A 25,905-nucleotide genomic window follows, 5' to 3' on the forward strand; every position below is an offset into this window, starting at 1 on the left:
GAATGAATGAACACGCACCATAAATACAAGCCACACCATGTAATGAGGAAAAGTTACATGTCCCAGAATTCCTGACTTGTGAACAGAAACCATGCACACAAAGGCCACAGACACAGATAGACACGTCTGCACTGTGCTCCCCATGCCAACCCCACACTTACCACAGACTTAACTGATACACATCACTCACTCTTCCCACACACTCACAGTCACCACCGAGGCCTACATTACCAACTAGACAGTGAGAGAATAAGTATTGATTGGAATTAAATCCTGGAGGATCCACTGGGAACCACACTCTCAACTGTGTGTATTCACTGCACCTGACACGTGTCACACACTCAGTAAATATTTGTGGACAGAGGACTGATGAACCCACCCTGAGGCTTTCATTCCTCCCTCAGGACTCTCAAAGTCACAAGAGGATCCCCCTCGGCTTGGATCCACTGTGGTGGCCCAAGGCTGCAGCCCAGGGGCAGGGGAGGTCTCCTCTGCCTCTAAATACTTCTTCTGTACTTCTACTCTGCGCAAGCTCAGCTACGCTGGTAAGGGCGCGGGGCTCCTCAGGTGAGGGGGTGCTTGGCTGTGAGGCAGGAGGCACACAGATCCCAGGGAGGCTGAGAGGAAATCCAGGGTCATCAGAGGTGATGAGGCCTCTATGGAGGAGCCTGGGCAGGATGCCTGAGCAGTTCCGAGGGCGTGGATGCCAGCTGAGTCTGGGTGTGTGTGTGTGAATACTGCTACTACCATGGTGGGGAAGTCAAGGAGCAGGGGCCGGAAAGGTCTGGGCTTGAGGTGGAGGGAAGAGGGACCAGATTAAGCATCTTCAGAGGAAAATGTAGGCTTTGTCTTTGCCTTTGCTTCCAGAGAAGGACAGAGTTCTGCATCATACACCTCCAGCCTGAGAGCAGGACCATCCAGCTCAGGTGTACACAGCTCACACATACACGCGCCCTCCAGGCACAGCCCTTCTCAGTGCACATCAACCCCAAGCACGTGCTCCACAGTACTCTCCTGCACCACAGCCCCATTCCACAAGGAATGCACCACCGATATTCCCAAACTCACACTCCTTGTCGTACACGCATCCAGCCGCATCCCTCACATACTACAGCCCTCACCACCATACTCCACACCACTGTATACAGACACCGCTCCAGTATCCCCCACAACGCACATGAAAAGCCCACAGATGACACCAGATACACCACTCCGTCCTACGGCCAACAGACACCAAGATCACGACATAGCTATGTCGTGCCAATGTCCCTCTCTCGTCTACCACACCTGCTCCCTCAGCTTCCGGCATGGCCCATGCATGTTATTATGATCTTAATTTCCTTTTTCAGGAATCCAGAGATTTCATCGAGACACTGCCCAGCCTAGACCACCCCTAGCCCAGGATCAGGAAGAAGGAGAGACCGCTTCCCCATCACACTGTGTCTCCTCCTCACCCTCTTCACCCTGTAAGAACTATCTGCACCCAGACAAAGAGGAAAGGGGCATGAAAATATACTACATGCAGGTACAAGTGAACAAGGGTGTCGCTGTCTCCTGGAAGACAAAGAAACCCTTGGAGTTGCCTGAAAAGCAGCTGACGATAGAAGAAGTGACCCTTCCTGAGGATGTGTGCGCAGTAGCCACTGACCCCTCTTCTGATGTGTCCACCGAAAGCCTCCTGTCTGACAGTGAGCCCACTGGGGAGGAGAAAGAGTATGAGGAAAGGGCAGAGCCAGGCAGCCCATCAGGGCCACCTGCCGTCAAGGAGAGACCCAGCGCCAAGACAGCGGACTGGATGCTGACCATGGAGACCGGCTTCAGGTGCATGGCCTGCTGCCGGGTCTTCCCCACCTTGGAGATCCTCCAGCAGCACGTGAAATTTGGCGTCCTGCAGGGCTTCAGCTGCCGTGTCTTTCATCTCAACATGGCCCAGTGGATGGGTAATGTGGAATCCGAAAGCACCCCTGAGGAGGAGGACGAGGAGGAGGAGGAGGGGAACGAGGAGGAGGAGGAGGAGGAGAATGAAGAGAAGCAAGAAGAAAAGGAGAATGAGGGAGAGCAGCCCACGGGGGAAGGCCCCAGCCCAAAGAGACCCCGCAGGCAGGGTCTTTTCTCTCCTTTGAGTTCCAAACAGCAACTGAGATTCATGGGACAGAAGATCCTGGAAGACGGTGTGGCCATCCCTTGGAAGAGGTAAGGCTTGAGGCTGGCAGTCTTCTGAGCCTATGTCACGAGGGCCAAGAGGAGTCTAAGGGAAGGGGCCGCACACATGTGCTGGTTGACCTAATGGCTCTGCAGTTGCATCAAATGGGACACACCCAGCACTAACAAAGGCATTGACCTCTGTTGACGTAAACAAGAAGGTGGAGCCTTTTCCTAGGAGTTTTCTCAGGGTCTGCACGATGGACCTCAACTCTTAGAGGACGTACTGCCAGCAGCTCCTTCTCAGCAGAGAGAGCCAGGAGTGGTCTCAAGAGAGGACAGGGGCCCTTGCAGGACCAGAACTTTGAGGTCTGAGAGCCTTGGGCCTGAGCCGAGATCTCACCCTGACCACTGTACCTAGCCTTCTGTGACAAAGGGGAATAGGAAAGAGAGTCACGTGGAAATGAGTTCCGCCGAGATATGGAAATGTTCCAGAACCTTCGTTGCGTGGTAGTTGATCTGGAGCCAAGCTCACTGTGGTGTGTGTGGCTCTGAGCATTAAGGCAATGCTGGAGGGTAACCCTGACCAGCAGAGCTTGGAGTGCTTCTTGTCTCTTCCTGTTCTACCTCATTTGCTTTATCCCTTCCAGGGAGAAGAAAGGACCCTCGGGAGAGTAGCAGACAGAATGCCGTGGTCTGAAGGAGGATGAAGGGACCGGCACTCAGTCTAACATCATATGACAATAGAAGCGTCCTATGCAATAAAGGGCATTTTCCAAACCTTTCCTGGAGCTTTGATTTAATGACATTTTTCTATCTATGCATCTATCTGTCAGCTACATCTGTATCTTTCAAGGTTTGTGAACAAGCTTTCACATAAGCACTAGAGACGTCCGCCTGCATTTTCCAGAAGAGGCCTGCAAATTGCTGGGGACTCCTCACAAATAGGGAACGGCCAAAACCCCTGCCACACAGACTCTGCACGTGGCCCTGCTGACGTACTCCCACTCTCTCTCTGAATTTCCCAACGTCTGAGATGAGGGTGCTGGCTGGAGGCAATGATCACGTGCAGGCTGAATCTTCTCCAGATTCTGATTCTCTTCCTGGGCATATCGTCCTCAAGCACAGTTTCCATGTCCCTGGCCACACTGATCTCTCTCCTTCAGTCCTTCCCTCCCTCCCTCTCCTGCCTCCCAGTGCAGAGAATACTTTTTTGCATTTGAGACGACATTTAGTTTTTGTTCACAGAATTCTCACCTGTTTAACTGTAGCCTCCGTTGTGAACATTCCAAAGCTGAGACTTTTCTTTTTCTCTCCCTCATTTCTGCTGAGTCTTTACCTTCCTAATGCAGTGAGCTCACAGTGCCTAGCTGACTGGATGAGGAAAAAAAATCCAGGGAGCAAAGAGAAATAATAAAAGAATATATCAGTTAATTTTTCATAGTGTTATCCAACTACATATTTTTAAAATTTTGGAATAATATTAGGAATCTTCTCTTTATAAAAAACTGAATTATTGGGCTTCCCTGGTGGAGCAGTAGTTAAGAATATGCCTGTGAATGCAGGGGACGTGGGTTCGAGCCCTGGTCTGGGAAGATCCCACGTGCCACGGAGTAACTAAGCCCGCAGGCCACAACTACAGAGCCTGCGCTCTAGAGCCCGTGTGCCACATCAACCGAGCCCACGTGCCACGACTACGGAAGCCTGCGTGCCTAGAGCCCATGGTCCGCAACAAGAGAAGCCACTGCAATGAGAAGCCCGTGCACCACAGCCAAGAGGAGCCCCGGCTCACTGCAACTAGAGAACGCCCGCTAGCAGCAACAAAGACCCAATGCAGCCCAAAATAAATTAATTAATTTTAAAAAATTGAATTAGTTTCAAGGGTACAGTGTATAAAAGTACAATAAAAGCCCCCCTTCATAACCCCCCAACCCCACTCTCAAGATGGAATAGATATGCTGTGATACAATTTATAGTCGTAGTACTACTCCTCCTCCCACCACATCCGAAATCCTCTGAGCCAGGTGCAGCAGCTTCCTTTCACAATGCTAGGACCCGCCACAAGACAGATGATAATCCCTTTGGACATTTCAAGGAGCGGCACCAGGGGAACAGTACGTGGGAAATGCCACTGACAGCTCAGAATATCCATGGCATTTCTAGAGCCTCGGCACTGCTCACGCTCTGGGAATGAAGGTCCAAAAAGCACATCGGAGAATGTTCATAGTTGTAAACAAGCTCCACCTTTGAAACACAATTTACATAGAACCACATATACAAGCCTGCACAATGGATGAAGCCAAGGTCTCCTCCATGATTTCCCTTCTGACCACCTTATTGTCTCCTCAACCATAAAAGTGAACTTGAAACTCAGGACCTTGCCTTGTCACCAGAAACATCCAAGCTTGGATCAGTCTTTCTAAGACCAGATACTTGCTCTCTGAACTATTAGAGACTTGTCACATACACACAGGTAGAATTATTTCTCTCTACCTGGGGACCTGGAGTCTTTCACATTGCTCCTGTTAAAACTCTCACAACAGCAAAACTTTACCTACAAAGGGTTCAAGCTATGACACTCCCAATTTCCACAAACCTCCTCAGCTCTTGTGAGTCACATGCAGCCAATTCCAGGAATTGGAAACATGGTTGTGAGGATGAAACTGACTTTGGGGCTCCCCTTGGATATGGTCTTCCAGACTTACCAAAAGGCCATTAAGAGGAAGGCTTACCCCACCTCAGGGAAACCCGAGGCAGTACTTGCAGTCAAGGGCTGGCCATGGCTTCTGAGCTACATCCAAAAAGAATTTCATACTGTACCTGGATCTGCTGAAGCCATTTCTGACTGTCCGAGAGCCAGCATGTACCGCTCCTCAACTGCCTCCATTGTGGATCATCAGTAGGGCTGTCAGATTTAGTAAATAAAAGTACAGGATACCCAGTTAAACTTGAACTTCACATGAATAATAAGTCATTATTTTTAGTATAAGTAGATCCTATGAACTATTTGGGGCATACTTATCTTAAAAATATACTTGTTGTTTTTCTGACATTCCTATTTAACTAAACAGTCTATATTTTATCTGTCAACCCTACCCTTCAGAAATGATGGAGGCTCATAGAGATCCAGGAGACGCCTCAGCGCCTCCTCCGCTTTTATTTCTACGTCCTGGACAGCGAGCATGCACCTTCCACTCCCAGTCATTGGCTAGAATGGAGGATATTCTCTGTTTTAGAGCTTTTTCTACTTGTCATTGTTGTTATCTTCCTTATTTTAAAGAGATGTTTATTTTCTCCCAAACTTAATAGCTCATCCAAAAGTATTTCAAAGTTCATTAGACAAGGGAAAAACAACATGGTTCTGAAAAGTGAAGGAAACCGCCTGGTGTTTAGTCAAGAAGTAGTAGGGAGATTGAAAAAGCCAAACTTAATAAGCAAATCTCTCCAAGGGTATTTTCAGAGCTTGATACCCTCCCACACCCTGAAAATATTATTACATCAAGAATGTAGAACTGCTAACCAAATGTAAGGCTCCCATATGATTCTATCAAACTGAGGATGCTTCTTTACTAGGCAGTGAGCACACTTGCTGCCCCAGGGACCTTGGCAGTTGCAACGTAGGGCTCTTCCCTTTGGGAAGGAAACAGCAAGTTTTCCTGTGGTCTACACACTGGCCCCCAAAATACTACACTCCCAATACTTGTCAACTTTAAGTATTTTTCTACATATCTCCATTTTTCTGTTACTATTTGGACTACATCCTAGACTTGACACTACGTAAATTGCATTCAAGAAGCTATTTTTAAAAGTTGGTAGGAAACCTTAAATCTATAGCTTGCAGTCCCTGGCTTACTTTCATCCAGGTGCATAAGGGTTTTCAAAAGTAGTCAGGTTAGTTACCCCATATCACAGCCCCACGCTTGTGTCACAGATATAAAAATGGAACATGATATTTAAGGTTTTAGTTGCCAAATCATCAAGCCTCCCAGACAGAGGCAATAGAGCAAAATGCTTACAGAGGCATGGATTTTGATTTGCTCCAGTGTCTTGGGCAAGTCACTTGGCCTCTGTATGTATTTGTACTTATCTGCACTTATCTGTCACTTGGGGGTCATAATTGTACCTGGTCCATGGGTACGTTGTACAAATGATCTGTAAAGTAGTTACAAGAAACCGACACAGAGTAAGCACTCCACAGACATTGGCTATTAGCTATTGGAAATAGTTCTCCGTGAAACAGATGACTTGATCAGTGGATGACTCGGTGGGAGACAGTGAATCACAGAATCACAGCATGTTGAAAGTGACCTAGTTCACACTCTTATGTGAAAAGAAGAAAAGTGTGCATGGGTAGAAAATGTCTGAAACTTTACCTAACAAATAGTTCATCATGTTAGCATGGAGGATTAGAATAAATCAGGAAAGGAGGAAGGAAAAACTTGAGTGTCATTCAATTTCTCTATCATTTGTGTTTCTACACTGAGACTCTGAATACATTGGAAGTGCAATTTTTTTTTAATGTGGCGGGATAAAGGTTTTCAAGTTTTCCTGATCCATCCGTATTATTATCTCAGAATTGCTGGCAGTTCTTGCCATCTTCGGATCTACATCCATCTGAGTCAGTGGGCCATTCTGGACGGAGGAGATAATAGAGCAGAAGTGAAGTGAGAGGAAAGGAGAGAAAAGATGTTCTCTTTTCTCTTCAAAGAGGAAAGGTCTTTGGAATGGGAACAACTCACAACCAAACTTTGGGGAAAGGATGTGATGGAAAATGAGACAAACATCCTACCCCTGTGATGAGAAGGATTCCCTGGGCTGGATGGAGGGAGGTCACAGGTGGCTGGACAAGGAAACCAACTAGGGAGAAACACACACAAGTGCAGGGCAAACACCCTGAGGCCACTCAGCCTGACTCCATGCAAACATGTGTCCAGCAGCCAGCCCTTCACCTGTGGCTCCCCAGCAAGACAGGTACCTCGGGGGTGCCAACTCATTCTGAGTCCGTTATGCCTGGCCATTCATAAACCGCTGTCTAACGTGTGAGGAATAAACTCTCAATGTTTATGAGGAAACTGGGGAAGGAGATTGAAAGGTTACTTAAACGGAAAAAAAAGAAGTTCAGGAAGGCAGGATGGTAGAGAGACAAGAAAAAGACCTTAAAAGATAGAAAGGATTTGTCAAAGAAGAGAAAGAAAAAGAAATGATTCCGAATGGGTTAACCTGCAGCTAGGAAGTTAAGGAAGATGATTGATGGGTGAAGACTATGGAATAAAGTGAATAAAATTTATCAGAAGTTGCTGAGACTATGGTAAGCAACATGATTATCAAATTATGAATTGGCTGCAATGGCATTCTAGGGGGGCACTAGGAAGGGGAAGCAAATGTTCATGAGATGACAGTAGCAGGTGGAAAGTTGTTTCAGGGGAAGGTCAGTCTTGCAGAGTGTGTATCAGAGGAGGGCAAGTGTGAGCAAGCAAGGAAATACTAAGTGTATACGGTTCCTTCACTGAGTGCACCCAGCCCCGCGGTCAGCCTTGAGAACAAGCAGGACTTCAGGTACTGGAGCTACATTTCAGTCAGCAGGACTTGAGAAGACACCCTTAACTCAGGTCTTCTCTTGAAACTCCCTCTTTCCTTCTTGACCTTCATTTGGCCTCTTCTCTTACCCTCAAGCTGTGGACGGAGGCCACAGAGCAAGATGGGTCACTAGTGTCCTCCATCCCCCGGCGACTGTGGTTCCCATCAGTGGAGTACCAAAGGCAATAACCAAGTAACAGACACAAGAGTGTATGAAGAAGAAGAGATTCTGATAAGGCTTTCTGTGACAGTGTGGGCCAAGTCGGCTCTATATGGCTGGTATCACGTGAATTATGAGCAGCCTTAGGGGAGAAGTTCTCAGAAGGCAGAGCCTGGCTCTCTAGAGGCTCTGCGTGCTCACAGCCCACTCCAAGACCTCAGTTACAGCTTCGGCCCCCAATATCTCTCCCTCTGCCTGCTCACAGTTTTTGAAGTCTTCTTTCCTCCACATTTCTCTTGAGAGGTGGAGGAGGAAGATGAGCTTCAGGCCAGCTCAGACTCCCCTGGGATCCCAGCAGGATGCCTATCATTAACCTCCCACCTTCTAGGAAGCTCCTAAGATCTTCACATTTGGGGCAGTTCTCATTTCAGCTGTGCTTCAAATTGCTGGCTGGAGACGGCCTGTTGGAAGGTGGCTAAAAGCAAGTAGCAATCCTTCGGGCAGCCTGGCCCTTCTCGACTGTCAGACATCTTCAGGGATATTCTAGGAAATGTTGTTTGTTCTAGAGAAGGGAGGGAAACAATCCAATTGTCCAATAATGCTTGAATGGAAAATAAATGATGCTATATGCATGTGATCAAATAATATCAAACAGTCAAAAATCAAAGACCTAGATCTATATGGATTCACGTGGATAAATCTTGAAAACATAATATTGATTGAAAGAAAATAAGATAAAGAATGTTAGATTGTGATAACAGGTATGTAAGTATTTAAATATTTAAATCAATTCAACATATTGTTTCTATACATAGAGATGCAAGAAAATAAACTTTATGCAAAGAACACATTATTTACATTTAATATGCTCATTTATCTAGGAGACCCAAAAGAACCCACAGATAAACTAGCGGGAACTAATAAGACGGTTCAACAAGGCACACACATACAAGATCAATAAATTTTAAAAGTCAATCAGGCTCCTCTACACTGGCGATAACAAATTAGAATCTGTAAAAGAAAAATAAGAAAAAAAGAAGATCTAAAAATTGTCACAAGAGCCATATAAATTATTCAGAGCTAAGCATACGTAGAAGGCAATATAACTAACAAACTGAGTACGAACAGATAAACTCCGCCCAACCCAAGGTTAGGAAAAGACTGTTGTTACTTTATGAGAACAGACCCTCTTCTGAAGGAGCAGATCAGTAAGTGAGAGTGAATCAAAGAAACACAGCATTTGAAAAGTCAGCTAGTCCAAGCCTCTTGATCGCACATACAGAAGCTGAAGCCCAGATAGGTTGAGTTACTTGGTAAAGGGCCCAATGTCCTTACTCAAGGACTAGCATTTTTCACTCAGTTGCAAGACACAATCAAATGCAGTACCTTGGAAAGAGATGGGGAAAAAATGAAGAAATCAATTATATAGTTCCTCATCTTTAAGTACAGAAATAGCCGTGACAAAATTACACGTATTGAGGGAAAATTGAAGTGCAGAGTTTAAAATGTCAATAATCCAGTGGGAAACTGGAGACCATTTAAAATATTCATATTAAATCTCTCTAGAAAAGACATTAAAAGATCTCCAATCAAAATGTGAATTTTATAATAGACATGGTATGATACAATTTATAATAGATACGGTATGAACCTTTCCCTTTCACGGGAAAGCTTCGGCTGGGAAAAAGGAATTGTTCTTGAAAATGGGGCCTGTGTTACTGCAGACACTGTGCTCAACCTAGGTCCACCGAATGCTCTGATGTCATCACTGAGGTCACAGAATTCCACTGTGCGCCTGGCAACCTTGCAAACATAACAGCCCTGGTGAGCACTAGGCAGTACTGCTGGTTCACTAAGTGGTACAAGTTTTTCAGCCATTTAGGAGACTTGACCATTTTTATTTGTATTGAATCATTTCAACGGATTGCCCAAGAGCCAAGAAGGGCGAACCTGTAGGGAAGAGGAGGAGTTGGACATCTCTTGAGGCATCTTCTAAGGGAGACTTCTAGTTGGTACGATGGAACGGCGACAAAAGAGGAAACATCTGGAAAATGAAGAGTCCCAGGAAACTGCCGAGAATGGAGGAGGTATGTGGGGGGCAACTTGTCTGGGGCACATGGGTTTCTGCCAAACTGAACCTTCTCTAGGAAGCGGGGGACTGAGAACGTGTCACCTGTGAAGCAGGGAGCGAGAGACCTTGTCTCACTGATGCTGCCGTATCTATCCAGAGGGTCCCTGTGGTGTGAGATGGCACAGAACGGCCAGATGCCCCCTGGGAGATGGGAGGTCAGCTCCGCTGGTCTGAGGACTCTCTCCTGGGGCAGCCGGGCCTGGAGCTTTGTTGGACTCACAGCAGGCTGCATCCTGCTTGCACAGACCTAGAGGTGCAGCTTTTCTCAGATCCCGATTTCTCTCTTATTCACTTGGATCTTTCCCTGGGGTCATGAGGTGGGGGATGTGAAGGATGCAAGGATGCTGAGAGAGACCCATGAGTTGCTTGGCCTCTTTTACCAAAGTGGAAAGAGAAGCCCCATGAGTTGAAGGCCCTGTTGAAAAATATCTTGACAAGTGGAATGTACTTTGAAAAAGATTGTTTGTCTAGGGATGGTGTCATATTGAAAGCAAGGAGGTTTTATTCCTTCTACAGGAAGAATTTCCCAAAGGAGATCAAGGGAAGGGAAGGGTTTTCCAGAGACTGAGACCATGTGAGCGGGGGTGAGAAATGTCCTCAGGGTCCTGCGGGGAGCTCTGAGAGCCACGGGCCACGTGGTGCCTGCGTGCATTAAATGTAGGCGAGTAGCTTGCCCTGGGAGAGGGGTGGACCCCCAGAGCTCCAGCTAGAGGCCTCTGCCCCAGATTAGAGCCCAGTAGCTCCTACCAGGCCCAGGGCCCTGGAGACTGTAGGATGGGCCCTGGGAATGGAGCTCTAGACAGCAGGCAGATTTCCAGGCAGTGGCTGGGACAGGCTGGGGAAGGCAATGACTGCCCCTGACCATTCAGAATATTTTGCTCTATGTTCCTGTGTGTGTGTGGGTGTGTGAGTGTGTGTGTGTGTCTGTGTGTGTGTGTGTGTGTGTGTGTGTGTGGTAGTGCAGAGAAGAGCGAGATGAATGGGGGTAGAGTGCTTACCAGATATAAAGTCTGCGTGGTAAAGTTCTTGTCACCCTGCCTGGACCAGGCTAACACTCGGTGTACGTAAGAGTGTATACAGAATTCTTGTTAGGGGTGTTTTATGAGACAGTAACTCATACACCCATGTACACTCTGATACAGCAAAAATATCACACACCCCACATATAACTTCCTTAGTAAACCACACACAGCACATGGAGGTATATACACGCATCCCTCCTATACTACGTTCTCATACAACCCACCTGTATCACAATCCTCTCCTCCAACACCAAACGCTGGAGATGAGATATGTATATAGACACACACACTATATATATAGGACACACACACACACACACTATATATACATGTATCTCCTCAACTCTTGCACAAACACAGCTAACTTCAGCCATCTCTAAATACCTCTATAAGAACCAGTCACGTGTCATACACACCACACTTATAACACATTCTTGAGTAATGCCAGACCCGCTTTGTACAAACCACAGGAAACCACAGTCTCAGTAACCCATGTCAGGATTGCCAGAGAAAATATGGGCTATCCAGTTCAATTTGAATTCCAGATAAACAACAAGTAATTTTTCAGTATCCGTATGTCCCACATATTGTATGGGCCCTACTTACACTAAAACTAAGTCAGGCCAAATACTGCATGGGAATACTTACACTAAAAAATTATTCTGGGTTTATCTGAAACTGAAATTTAACTGGGTGCCTTGTATTCTTGTTCGCTAAGTCTGGCAACCCTTATATACTTACCACCAGCTGATGTATTATATAGTTATTGTAGTTTTGTTTAGTGTGTGTCTTCCCCTACTAGAATGTGCAGCGTTACCAAAGACTACAACAATGGAAGAGTGCCGGATACACAGGAGTAGCTGCTTACTGAATCTTGGTGAATGAATGAATGAACACGCACCATAAATACAAGCCACACCATGTAATGAGGAAAAGTTACATGTCCCAGAATTCCTGACTTGTGAACAGAAACCATGCACACAAAGGCCACAGACACAGATAGACACGTCTGCACTGTGCTCCCCATGCCAACCCCACACTTACCACAGACTTAACTGATACACATCACTCACTCTTCCCACACACTCACAGTCACCACCGAGGCCTACATTACCAACTAGACAGTGAGAGAATAAGTATTGATTGGAATTAAATCCTGGAGGATCCACTGGGAACCACACTCTCAACTGTGTGTATTCACTGCACCTGACACGTGTCACACACTCAGTAAATATTTGTGGACAGAGGACTGATGAACCCACCCTGAGCCTTTCATTCCTCCCTCAGGACTCTCGAAGTCACAAGAGGATCCCCCTCGGCTTGGATCCACTGTGGTGGCCCAAGGCTGCAGCCCAGGGGCAGGGGAGGTCTCCTCTGCCTCTAAATACTTCTTCTGTACTTCTACTCTGCACAAGCTCAGCTACGCTGGTAAGGGCGCGGGGCTCCTCAGGTGAGGGGGTGCTTGGCTGTGAGGCAGGAGGCACACAGATCCCAGGGAGGCTGAGAGGAAATCCAGGGTCATCCATGGTGATGAGGCCTCTGTGGAGGAGCCTGGGCAGGATGCCTGAGCTGCTCCGAGGGCGTGGATGCCAGCTGAGTCTGGGGGTGTGTGTGTGAATACTGCTACTACCATGGTGGGGAAGTCAAGGAGCAGGGGCCGGAAAGGTCTGGGCTTGAGGTGGAGGGAAGAGGGACCAGATTAAGCATCTTCAGAGGAAAATGTAGGCTTTGTCTTTGCCTTTGCTTCCAGAGAAGGACAGAGTTCTGCATCATACACCTCCAGCCTGAGAGCAGGACCATCCAGCTCAGGTGTACACAGCTCACACATACACGCGCCCTCCAGGCACAGCCCTTCTCAGTGCACATCAACCCCAAGCACGTGCTCCACAGTACTCTCCTGCACCACAGCCCCATTCCACAAGGAATGCACCACCGATATTCCCAAACTCACACTCCTTGTCGTACACGCATCCAGCCGCATCCCTCACATACTACAGCCCTCACCACCATACTCCACACCCCTGTATACAGACACCGCTCCAGTATCCCCCCCCACGCACATGAAAAGCCCACAGATGACACCAGATACACCACTGCCTCCTACGGCCAACAGACACCAAGCTCACGACATAGCTATGTCGTGCCAATGTCCCTCTCTCATCTACCACACCTGCTCCCTCAGCTTCCGGCATGGCCCATGCATGTTATTATGATCTTAATTTCCTTTTTCAGGAATCTGGAGATTTCATCGAGACACTGCCCAGCCTAGACCACCCCTAGCCCAGGATCAGGAAGAAGGAGAGACCGCTTCCCCATCACACTGTGTCTCCTCCTCACCCTCTTCACCCTGTAAGAACTATCTGGACCCAGACAAAGAGGAAAGGGGCATGAAAATATACTACATGCAGGTACAAGTGAACAAGGGTGTCGCTGTCTCCTGGAAGACAAAGAAACCCTTGGAGTTGCCTGAAAAGCAGCTGACGATAGAAGAAGTGACCCTTCCTGAGGATGTGTGCGCAGTAGCGACTGACCCCTCTTCTGATGTGTCCACCGAAAGCCTCCTGTCTGACAGTGAGCCCACTGGGGAGGAGAAAGAGTATGAGGAAAGAGCAGAGCCAGGCAGCCCATCAGGGCCACCTGCCATCGAGGAGAGACCCAGCGCCAAGACAGCGGACTGGATGCTGACCATGGAGACCGGCTTCAGGTGCATGGCCTGCTGCCGGGTCTTCCCCACCTTGGAGATCCTCCAGCAGCACGTGAATTTTGGCGTCCTGCAGGGCTTCAGCTGCCGTGTCTTTCATCTCAACATGGCCCAGTGGATGGGCAATGTGGAATCCGAGAGCACCCCTGAGGAGGAGGACGAGGAGGAGGAGGAGGGGAACGAGGAGGAGGAGGAGGAGGAGGATGAAGAGAAGCAAGAAGAAAAGGAGAATGAGGGAGAGCAGCCCACGGGGGAAGGCCCCAGCCCAAAGAGACCCCGCAGGCAGGGTCTTTTCTCTCCTTTGAGTTCCAAACAGCAACTGAGATTCATGGGACAGAAGATCCTGGAAGACGGTGTGGCCGTCCCTTGGAAGAGGTAAGGCTTGAGGCTGGCAGTCTTCTGAGCCTATGTCACGAGGGCCCAGAGGAGTCTAAGGGAAGGGGCCGCACACATGTGCTGGTTGACCTAATGGCTCTGCAGTTGCATCAAATGGGACACACCCAGCACTAACAAAGGCATTGACCTCTGTTGACGTAAACAAGAAGGTGGAGCCTTTTCCTAGGAGTTTTCTCAGGGTCTGCACGATGGACCTCAACTCTTAGAGGACGTACTGCCAGCAGCTCCTTCTCGGCAGAGAGAGCCAGGAGTGGTCTCAAGAGAGGACAGGGGCCCTTGCAGGACCAGAACTTTGAGGTCTGAGAGCCTTGGGCCTGAGCCGCGATCTCACCCTGACCACTGTACCTAGCCTTCTGTGACAAAGGGGAATAGGAAAGAGAGTCACGTGGAAATGAGTTCCGCCGAGATATGGAAATGTTCCAGAACCTTCGTTGCGTGGTAGTTGATCTGGAGCCAAGCTCACTGTGGTGTGTGTGGCTCTGAGCATTAAGGCAATGCTGGAGGGTAACCCTGACCAGCAGAGCTTGGAGTGCTTCTTGTCTCTTCCTGTTCTACCTCATTTGCTTTATCCCTTCCAGGGAGAAGAAAGGACCCTCGGGAGAGTAGCAGACAGAATGCCGTGGTCTGAAGGAGGATGAAGGGACCGGCACTCAGTCTAACATCATATGACAATAGAAGCGTCCTATGCAATAAAGGGCATTTTCCAAACCTTTCCTGGAGCTTTGATTTAATGACATTTTTCTATCTATGCATCTATCTGTCAGCTACATCTGTATCTTTCAAGGTTTGTGAACAAGCTTTCACATAAGCACTAGAGACGTCCGCCTGCATTTTCCAGAAGAGGCCTGCAAATTGCTGGGGACTCCTCACAAATAGGGAACGGCCAAAACCCCTGCCACACAGACTCTGCACGTGGCCCTGCTGACGTACTCCCACTCTATCTCTGAATTTCCCAACGTCTGAGATGAGGGTGCTGGCTGGAGGCAATGATCACGTGCAGGCTGAATCTTCTCCAGATTCTGATTCTCTTCCTGGGCATATCGTCCTCAAGCACAGTTTCCATGTCCCTGGCCACACTGATCTCTCTCCTTCAGTCCTTCCCTCCCTCCCTCTCCTGCCTCCCAGTGCAGAGAATACTTTTTTGCATTTGAGACGACATTTAGTTTTTGTTCACAGAATTCTCACCTGTTTAACTGTAGCCTCCGTTGTGAACATTCCAAAGCTGAGAATTTTCTTTTTCTCTCCCTCATTTCTGCTGAGTCTTTACCTTCCTAATGCAGTGAGCTCACAGTGCCTAGCTGACTGGATGAGGAAAAAAAATCCAGGGAGCAAAGAGAAATAATAAAAGAATATATCAGTTAATTTTTCATAGTGTTATCCAACTACATATTTTTAAAATTTTGGAATAATATTAGGAATCTTCTCTTTATAAAAAACTGAATTATTGGGCTTCCCTGGTGGAGCAGTAGTTAAGAATATGCCTGTGAATGCAGGGGACGTGGGTTCGAGCCCTGGTCTGGGAAGATCCCACGTGCCACGGAGTAACTAAGCCCGCAGGCCACAACTACTGAGCCTGCGCTCTAGAGCCCGTGTGCCACATCAACCGAGCCCACGTGCCACGACTACGGAAGCCTGCATGCCTAGAGCCCATGGTCCGCAACAAGAGAAGCCACTGCAATGAGAAGCCCGTGCACCACAGCCAAGAGGAGCCCCGGCTCACTGCAACTAGAGAACGCCCGCTAGCAGCAACAAAGACCCAATGCAGCCCAAAATAAATTAATTAATTTTAAAAAATTGAATTAGTTTCAAGGGTACAGTGTATAAAAGTACAATAAAAGCCCCCCTTCATAACCCCCCAACCCCACTCTCAAGATGGAATAGATATGCTGTGATACAATTTATAGTCGTAGTACTACTCCTACTCCCACCACATCCGAAATCCTCTGAGCCAGGTGCAGCAGCTTCCTTTCACAATGCTAGGACCCGCCACAAGACAGATGATAATCCCTTTGGACATTTCAAGGAGCGGCACCAGGGGAACAGTACGTGGGAAATGCCACTGACAGCTCAGAATATCCATGGCATTTCTAGAGCCTCGGCACTGCTCACGCTCTGGGAATGAAGGTCCAAAAAGCACATCGGAGAATGTTCATAGTTGTAAACAAGCTCCACCTTTGAAACACAATTTACATAGAACCACATATACAAGCCTGCACAATGGATGAAGCCAAGGTCTCCTCCATGATTTCCCTTCTGACCACCTTATTGTCTCCTCAACCATAAAAGTGAACTTGAAACTCAGGACCTTGCCTTGTCACCAGAAACATCCAAGCTTGGATCAGTCTTTCTAAGACCAGATACTTGCTCTCTGAACTATTAGAGACTTGTCACATACACACAGGTAGAATTATTTCTCTCTACCTGGGGACCTGGAGTCTTTCACATTGCTCCTGTTAAAACTCTCACAACAGCAAAACTTTACCTACAAAGGGTTCAAGCTATGACACTCCCAATTTCCACAAACCTCCTCAGCTCTTGTGAGTCACATGCAGCCAATTCCAGGAATTGGAAACATGGTTGTGAGGATGAAACTGACTTTGGGGCTCCCCTTGGATATGGTCTTCCAGACTTACCAAAAGGCCATTAAGAGGAAGGCTTACCCCACCTCAGGGAAACCCGAGGCAGTACTTGCAGTCAAGGGCTGGCCATGGCTTCTGAGCTACATCCAAAAAGAATTTCATACTGTACCTGGATCTGCTGAAGCCATTTCTGACTGTCCGAGAGCCAGCATGTACCGCTCCTCAACTGCCTCCATTGTGGATCATCAGTAGGGCTGTCAGATTTAGTAAATAAAAGTACAGGATACCCAGTTAAACTTGAACTTCACATGAATAATAAGTCATTATTTTTAGTATAAGTAGATCCTATGAACTATTTGGGGCATACTTATCTTAAAAATATACTTGTTGTTTTTCTGACATTCATATTTAACTAAACAGCCTATATTTTATCTGTCAACCCTACCCTTCAGAAATGATGGAGGCTCATAGAGATCCAGGAGACGCCTCAGCGCCTCCTCCGCTTTTATTTCTACGTCCTGGACAGCGAGCACGCACCTTCCACTCCCAGTCATTGGCTAGAATGGAGGATATTCTCTGTTTTAGAGCTTTTTCTACTTGTCATTGTTATTATCTTCCTTATTTTAAAGAGATGTTTATTTTCTCCCAAACTTAATAGCTCATCCAAAAGTATTTCAAAGTTCATTAGACAAGGGAAAAACAACATGGTTCTGAAAAGTGAAGGAAACCGCCTGGTGTTTAGTCAAGAAGTAGTAGGGAGATTGAAAAAGCCAAACTTAATAAGCAAATCTCTCCAAGGGTATTTTCAGAGCTTGATACCCTCCCACACCCTGAAAATATTATTACATCAAGAATGTAGAACTGCTAACCAAATGTAAGGCTCCCATATGATTCTATCAAACTGAGGATGCTTCTTTACTAAGCAGTGAGCACACTTGCTGCCCCAGGGACCTTGGCAGTTGCAACGTAGGGCTCTTCCCTTTGGGATGGAAACAGCAAGTTTTCCTGTGGTCTACACGCTGGCCACAAAAATACTACACTCCCAATACTTGTCAACTTTAAGTATTTTTCTACATATGTCCATTTTTCTGTTACTATTTGGACTACATCCTAGACTTGACACTACGTAAATTGCATTCAAGAAGCTATTTTTAAAAGTTGGTAGGAAACCTTAAATCTATAGCTTGCAGTCCCTGGCTTACTTTCATCCAGGTGCATAAGGGTTTTCAAAAGTACTCAGGTTAGTTACCCCATATCACAGCCCCACGCTTGTGTCACAGATATAAAAATGGAACATGATATTTAAGGTTTTAGTTGCCAAATCATCAAGCCTCCCAGACAGAGGCAATAGAGCAAAATGCTTACAGAGGCATGGATTTTGATTTGCTCCAGTGTCTTGGGCAAGTCACTTGGCCTCTGTATGTATTTGTACTTATCTGCACTTATCTGTCACTTGGGGGTCATAATTGTACCTGGTCCATGGGTACGTTGTACAAATGATCTGTAAAGTAGTTACAAGAAACCGACACAGAGTAAGCACTCCACAGACATTGGCTATTAGCTATTGGAAATAGTTCTCCGTGAAACAGATGACTTGATCAGTGGATGACTCGGTGGGAGACAGGGAATCACAGAATCACAGCATGTTGAAAGTGACCTAGTTCACACTCTTATGTGAAAAGAAGAAAAGTGTGCATGGGTAGAAAATGTCTGAAACTTTACCTAACAAATAGTTCATCATGTTAGCATGGAGGATTAGAATAAATCAGGAAAGGAGGAAGGAAAAACTTGAGTGTCATTCAATTTCTCTATCATTTGTGTTTCTACACTGAGACTCTGAATACATTGGAAGTGCAATTTTTTTTTAATGTGGCGGGATAAAGGTTTTCAAGTTTTCCTGATCCATCCGTATTATTATCTCAGAATTGCTGGCAGTTCTTGCCATCTTCGGATCTACACCCATGTGAGTCAGTGGGCCATTCTGGACGGAGGAGATAATAGAGCAGAAGTGAAGTGAGAGGAAAGGAGAGAAAAGATGTTCTCTTTTCTCTTCAAAGAGGAAAGGTCTTTGGAATGGGAACAACTCACAACCAAACTTTGGGGAAAGGATGTGATGGAAAATGAGACAAACATCCTACCCCTGTGATGAGAAGGATTCCCTGGGCTGGATGGAGGGAGGTCACAGGTGGCTGGACAAGGAAACCAACTAGGGAGAAACACACACAAGTGCAGGGCAAACACCCTGAGGCCACTCAGCCTGACTCCATGCAAACATGTGTCCAGCAGCCAGCCCTTCACCTGTGGCTCCCCAGCAAGACAGGTACCTCGGGGGTGCCAACTCATTCTGAGTCCGTTATGCCTGGCCATTCATAAACCGCTGTCTAACGTGTGAGGAATAAACTCTCAATGTTTATGAGGAAACTGGGGAAGGAGATTGAAAGGTTACTTAAACGGAAAAAAAAGAAGTTCAGGAAGGCAGGATGGTAGAGAGACAAGAAAAAGACCTTAAAAGATAGAAAGGATTTGTCAAAGAAGAGAAAGAAAAAGAAATGATTCCGAATGGGTTAACCTGCAGCTAGGAAGTTAAGGAAGATGATTGATGGGTGAAGACTATGGAATAAAGTGAATAAAATTTATCAGAAGTTGCTGAGACTATGGTAAGCAACATGATTATCAAATTATGAATTGGCTGCAATGGCATTCTAGGGGGGCACTAGGAAGGGGAAGCAAATGTTCATGAGATGACAGTAGCAGGTGGAAAGTTGTTTCAGGGGAAGGTCAGTCTTGCAGAGTGTGTATCAGAGGAGGGCAAGTGTGAGCAAGCAAGGAAATACTAAGTGTATACGGTTCCTTCACTGAGTGCACCCAGCCCCGCGGTCAGCCTTGAGAACAAGCAGGACTTCAGGTACTGGAGCTACATTTCAGTCAGCAGGACTTGAGAAGACACCCTTAACTCAGGTCTTCTCTTGAAACTCCCTCTTTCCTTCTTGACCTTCATTTGGCCTCTTCTCTTACCCTCAAGCTGTGGACGGAGGCCACAGAGCAAGATGGGTCACTAGTGTCCTCCATCCCCCGGCGACTGTGGTTCACATCAGTGGAGTACCAAAGGCAATAACCAAGTAACAGACACAAGAGTGTATGAAGAAGAAGAGATTCTGATAAGGCTTTCTGTGACAGTGTGGGCCAAGTCGGCTCTATATGGCTGGTATCACGTGAATTATGAGCAGCCTTAGGGGAGAAGTTCTCAGAAGGCAGAGCCTGGCTCTCTAGAGGCTCTGCGTGCTCACAGCCCACTCCAAGACCTCAGTTACAGCTTCGGCCCCCAATATCTCTCCCTCTGCCTGCTCACAGTTTTTGAAGTCTTCTTTCCTCCACATTTCTCTTGAGAGGTGGAGGAGGAAGATGAGCTTCAGGCCAGCTCAGACTCCCCTGGGATCCCAGCAGGATGCCTATCATTAACCTCCCACCTTCTAGGAAGCTCCTAAGATCTTCACATTTGGGGCAGTTCTCATTTCAGCTGTGCTTCAAATTGCTGGCTGGAGACGGCCTGTTGGAAGGTGGCTAAAAGCAAGTAGCAATCCTTCGGGCAGCCTGGCCCTTCTCGACTGTCAGACATCTTCAGGGATATTCTAGGAAATGTTGTTTGTTCTAGAGAAGGGAGGGAAACAATCCAATTGTCCAATAATGCTTGAATGGAAAATAAATGATGCTATATGCATGGGATCAAATAATATCAAACAGTCAAAAATCAAAGACCTAGATCTATATGGATTCACGTGGATAAATCTTGAAAACATAATATTGATTGAAAGAAAATAAGATAAAGAATGTTAGATTGTGATAACAGGTATGTAAGTATTTAAATATTTAAATCAATTCAACATATTGTTTCTATACATAGAGATGCAAGAAAATAAACTTTATGCAAAGAACACATTATTTACATTTAATATGCTCATTTATCTAGGAGACCCAAAAGAACCCACAGATAAACTAGCGGGAACTAATAAGACGGTTCAACAAGGCACACACATACAAGATCAATAAATTTTAAAAGTCAATCAGGCTCCTCTACACTGGCGATAACAAATTAGAATCTGTAAAAGAAAAATAAGAAAAAAAGAAGATCTAAAAATTGTCACAAGAGCCATATAAATTATTCAGAGCTAAGCATACGTAGAAGGCAATATAACTAACAAACTGAGTACGAACAGATAAACTCCGCCCAACCCAAGGTTAGGAAAAGACTGTTGTTACTTTATGAGAACAGACCCTCTTCTGAAGGAGCAGATCAGTAAGTGAGAGTGAATCAAAGAAACACAGCATTTGAAAAGTCAGCTAGTCCAAGCCTCTTGATCGCACATACAGAAGCTGAAGCCCAGATAGGTTGAGTTACTTGGTAAAGGGCCCAATGTCCTTACTCAAGGACTAGCATTTTTCACTCAGTTGCAAGACACAATCAAATGCAGTACCTTGGAAAGAGATGGGGAAAAAATGAAGAAATCAATTATATAGTTCCTCATCTTTAAGTACAGAAATAGCCGTGACAAAATTACACGTATTGAGGGAAAATTGAAGTGCAGAGTTTAAAATGTCAATAATCCACAGGGAAACTGGAGACCATTTAAAATATTCATATTAAATCTCTCTAGAAAAGACATTAAAAGATCTCCAATCAAAATGTGAATTTTATAATAGACATGGTATGATACAATTTATAATAGATACGGTATGAACCTTTCCCTTTCACGGGAAAGCTTCGGCTGGGAAAAAGGAATTGTTCTTGAAAATGGGGCCTGTGCTACTGCAGACACTGTGCTCAACCTAGGTCCACCGAATGCTCTGATGTCATCACTGAGGTCACAGAATTCCACTGTGCGCCTGGCAACCTTGCAAACATAACAGCCCTGGTGAGCACTAGGCAGTACTGCTGGTTCACTAAGTGGTACAAGTTTTTCAGCCATTTAGGAGACTTGACCATTTTTATTTGTATTGAATCATTTCAACGGATTGCCCAAGAGCCAAGAAGGGCGAACCTGTAGGGAAGAGGAGGAGTTGGACATCTCTTGAGGCATCTTCTAAGGGAGACTTCTAGTTGGTACGATGGAACGGCGACAAAAGAGGAAACATCTGGAAAATGAAGAGTCCCAGGAAACTGCCGAGAATGGAGGAGGTATGTGGGGGGCAACTTGTCTGGGGCACATGGGTTTCTGCCAAACTGAACCTTCTCTAGGAAGCGGGGGACTGAGAACGTGTCACCTGTGAAGCAGGGAGCGAGAGACCTTGTCTCACTGATGCTGCCGTATCTATCCAGAGGGTCCCTGTGGTGTGAGATGGCACAGAACGGCCAGATGCCCCCTGGGAGATGGGAGGTCAGCTCCGCTGGTCTGAGGACTCTCTCCTGGGGCAGCCGGGCCTGGAGCTTTGTTGGACTCACAGCAGGCTGCATCCTGCTTGCACAGACCTAGAGGTGCAGCTTTTCTCAGATCCCGATTTCTCTCTTATTCACTTGGATCTTTCCCTGGGGTCATGAGGTGGGGGATGTGAAGGATGCAAGGATGCTGAGAGAGACCCATGAGTTGCTTGGCCTCTTTTACCAAAGTGGAAAGAGAAGCCCCATGAGTTGAAGGCCCTGTTGAAAAATATCTTGACAAGTGGAATGTACTTTGAAAAAGATTGTTTGTCTAGGGATGGTGTCATATTGAAAGCAAGGAGGTTTTATTCCTTCTACAGGAAGAATTTCCCAAAGGAGATCAAGGGAAGGGAAGGGTTTTCCAGAGACTGAGACCATGTGAGCGGGGGTGAGAAATGTCCTCAGGGTCCTGCGGGGAGCTCTGAGAGCCACGGGCCACGTGGTGCCTGCGTGCATTAAATGTAGGCGAGTAGCTTGCCCTGGGAGAGGGGTGGACCCCCAGAGCTCCAGCTAGAGGCCTCTGCCCCAGATTAGAGCCCAGTAGCTCCTACCAGGCCCAGGGCCCTGGAGACTGTAGGATGGGCCCTGGGAATGGAGCTCTAGACAGCAGGCAGATTTCCAGGCAGTGGCTGGGACAGGCTGGGGAAGGCAATGACTGCCCCTGACCATTCAGAATATTTTGCTCTATGTTCCTGTGTGTGTGTGGGTGTGTGAGTGTGTGTGTGTGTCTGTGTGTGTGTGTGTGTGTGTGTGTGTGTGGTAGTGCAGAGAAGAGCGAGATGAATGGGGGTAGAGTGCTTACCAGATATAAAGTCTGCGTGGTAAAGTTCTTGTCACCCTGCCTGGACCAGGCTAACACTCGGTGTACGTAAGAGTGTATACAGAATTCTTGTTAGGGGTGTTTTATGAGACAGTAACTCATACACCCATGTACACTCTGATACAGCAAAAATATCACACACACCACATATAACTTCCTTAGTAAACCACACACAGCACATGGAGGTATATACACGCATCCCTCCTATACTACGTTCTCATACAACCCACCTGTATCACAATCCTCTCCTCCAACACCAAACGCTGGAGATGAGATATGTATATAGACACACACACTATATATATAGGACACACACACACACACACTATATATACATGTATCTCCTCAACTCTTGCACAAACACAGCTAACTTCAGCCATCTCTAAATACCTCTATAAGAACCAGTCACGTGTCATACACACCACACTTATAACACATTCTTGAGTAATGCCAGACCCGCTTTGTACAAACCACAGTAAACCACAGTCTCAGTAACCCATGTCAGGATTGCCAGAGAAAATATGGGCTATCCAGTTCAATTTGAATTCCAGATAAACAACAAGTAATTTTTCAGTATCCGTATGTCCCACATATTGTATGGGCCCTACTTACACTAAAACTAAGTCAGGCCAAATACTGCATGGGAATACTTACACTAAAAAATTATTCTGGGTTTATCTGAAACTGAAATTTAACTGGGTGCCTTGTATTCTTGTTCGCTAAGTCTGGCAACCCTTATATACTTACCACCAGCTGATGTATTATATAGTTATTGTAGTTTTGTTTAGTGTGTGTCTTCCCCTACTAGAATGTGCAGCGTTACCAAAGACTACAACAATGGAAGAGTGCCGGATACACAGGAGTAGCTGCTTACTGAATCTTGGTGAATGAATGAATGAACACGCACCATAAATACAAGCCACACCATGTAATGAGGAAAAGTTACATGTCCCAGAATTCCTGACTTGTGAACAGAAACCATGCACACAAAGGCCACAGACACAGATAGACACGTCTGCACTGTGCTCCCCATGCCAACCCCACACTTACCACAGACTTAACTGATACACATCACTCACTCTTCCCACACACTCACAGTCACCACCGAGGCCTACATTACCAACTAGACAGTGAGAGAATAAGTATTGATTGGAATTAAATCCTGGAGGATCCACTGGGAACCACACTCTCAACTGTGTGTATTCACTGCACCTGACACGTGTCACACACTCAGTAAATATTTGTGGACAGAGGACTGATGAACCCACCCTGAGGCTTTCATTCCTCCCTCAGGAATCTCGAAGTCACCAGAGGATCCCCCTCGGCTTGGATCCACTGTGGTGGCCCAAGGCTGCAGCCCAGGGGCAGGGGAGGTCTCCTCTGCCTCTAAATACTTCTTCTGTACTTCTACTCTGCGCAAGCTCAGCTACGCTGGTAAGGGCGCGGGGCTCCTCAGATGAGGGGGTGCTTGGCTGTGACGCAGGAGGCACACAGATCCCAGGGAGGCTGAGAGGAAATCCAGGGTCATCAGAGGTGATGAGGGCTCTGTGGAGGAGCTTGGGCAGGATGGCTGAGCTGTTCCGAGGGCGTGGATGCCATCTGATTCTGGGTGTGTGTGTGTGAATACTGCTACTACCATGGTGGGGAAGTCAAGGAGCAGGGGCCGGAAAGGTCTGGGCTTGAGGTGGAGGGAAGAGGGACCAGATTAAGCATCTTCAGAGGAAAATGTAGGCTTTGTCTTTGCCTTTGCTTCCAGAGAAGGACAGAGTTCTGCATCATACACCTCCAGCCTGAGAGCAGGACCATCCAGCTCAGGTGCACACAGCTCACACATACACGCGCCCTCCAGGCACAGCCCTTCTCAGTGCACATCAACCCCAAGCAGGTGCTCCACAGTACTCTCCTGCACCACAGCCCCATTCCACAAGGAATGCACCACCGATATTCCCAAACTCACACTCCTCGTCGTACACGCATCCAGCCGCATCCCTCACATACTACAGCCCTCACCACCATACTCCACACCCCTGTATACAGACACCACTCCAGTATCCCCCCCCACGCACATGAAAAGCCCACAGATGACACCAGATACACCACTCCGTCCTACGGCCAACAGACACCAAGCTCACGACATAGCTATGTCGTGCCAATGTCCCTCTCTCGTCTACCACACCTGCTCCCTCAGCTTCCGGCATGGCCCATGCATGTTATTATGATTTTCATTTCCTTTTTCAGGAATCCGGAGATTTCATTGAGACACTGCCCAGCCTAGACCACCCCTAGCCCAGGATCAGGAAGAAGGAGAGACCGCTTCCCCATCACACTGTGTCTCCTCCTCACCCTCTTCACCCTGTAAGAACTATCTGCACCCAGACAAAGAGGAAAGGGGCATGAAAATATACTACATGCAGGTACAAGTGAACAAGGGTGTCGCTGTCTCCTGGAAGACAAAGAAACCCTTGGAGTTGCCTGAAAAGCAGCTGAGGATAGAAGAAGTGACCCTTCCTGAGGATGTGTGTGCAGTAGCCACTGACCCCTCTTCTGATGTGTCCACCGAAAGCCTCCTGTCTGACAGTGAGCCCACTGGGGAGGAGAAAGAGTATGAGGAAAGGGCAGAGCCAGGCAGCCCATCAGGGCCACCTGCCGTCGAGGAGAGACCCAGCGCCAAGACAGCGGACAGGATGCTGACCATGGAGACCGGCTTCAGGTGCATGGCCTGCTGCCGGGTCTTCCCCACCTTGGAGATCCTCCAGCAGCACGTGAAGTTCGGCGTCCTGCAGGGATTCAGCTGCCGTGTCTTTCATCTCAACATGGCCCAGTGGATGGGCAATGTGGAATCCGTGAGCACCCCTGAGGAGGAGGACGAGGAGGAGAACGAGGAGGTAGAGGAGGAGGAGGAGGAGGAGGAGGATGAAGAGAAGCAAGAAGAAAAGGAGAATGAGGGAGAGCAGCCCACGGGGG

General features: G+C 47.1%; 2 protein-coding genes across 2 annotated transcripts in view; one reads left to right on the top strand and one right to left on the bottom strand.

The window, feature by feature from the left end:
* The window catches only part of LOC309797347 (protein FAM170A-like), a gene marked incomplete at both ends in the record, with an annotated part of 518,827 nt that overhangs the window by 396,527 nt on the left and 96,395 nt on the right, over positions 1–25,905 (top strand). The window lies entirely within an intron of this gene.
* The window catches only part of LOC309797350 (uncharacterized protein), a 76,893-nt gene continuing 66,371 nt past the window's right edge, over positions 15,384–25,905 (bottom strand). The window contains exon 7 of the mRNA XM_082645938.1: positions 15,384–15,431. Coding sequence (XP_082502064.1) covers positions 15,393–15,431 — 39 coding nt within the window. The 3' untranslated portion in view covers positions 15,384–15,392. The remainder of the gene's footprint in view (positions 15,432–25,905) is intronic.

Source organism: Mesoplodon mirus, assembly GCF_964341445.2.
Source record: "Mesoplodon mirus genome assembly, contig: HAP1_SCAFFOLD_330, whole genome shotgun sequence".
Taxonomy (NCBI): Eukaryota; Metazoa; Chordata; class Mammalia; order Artiodactyla; family Ziphiidae; genus Mesoplodon; species Mesoplodon mirus.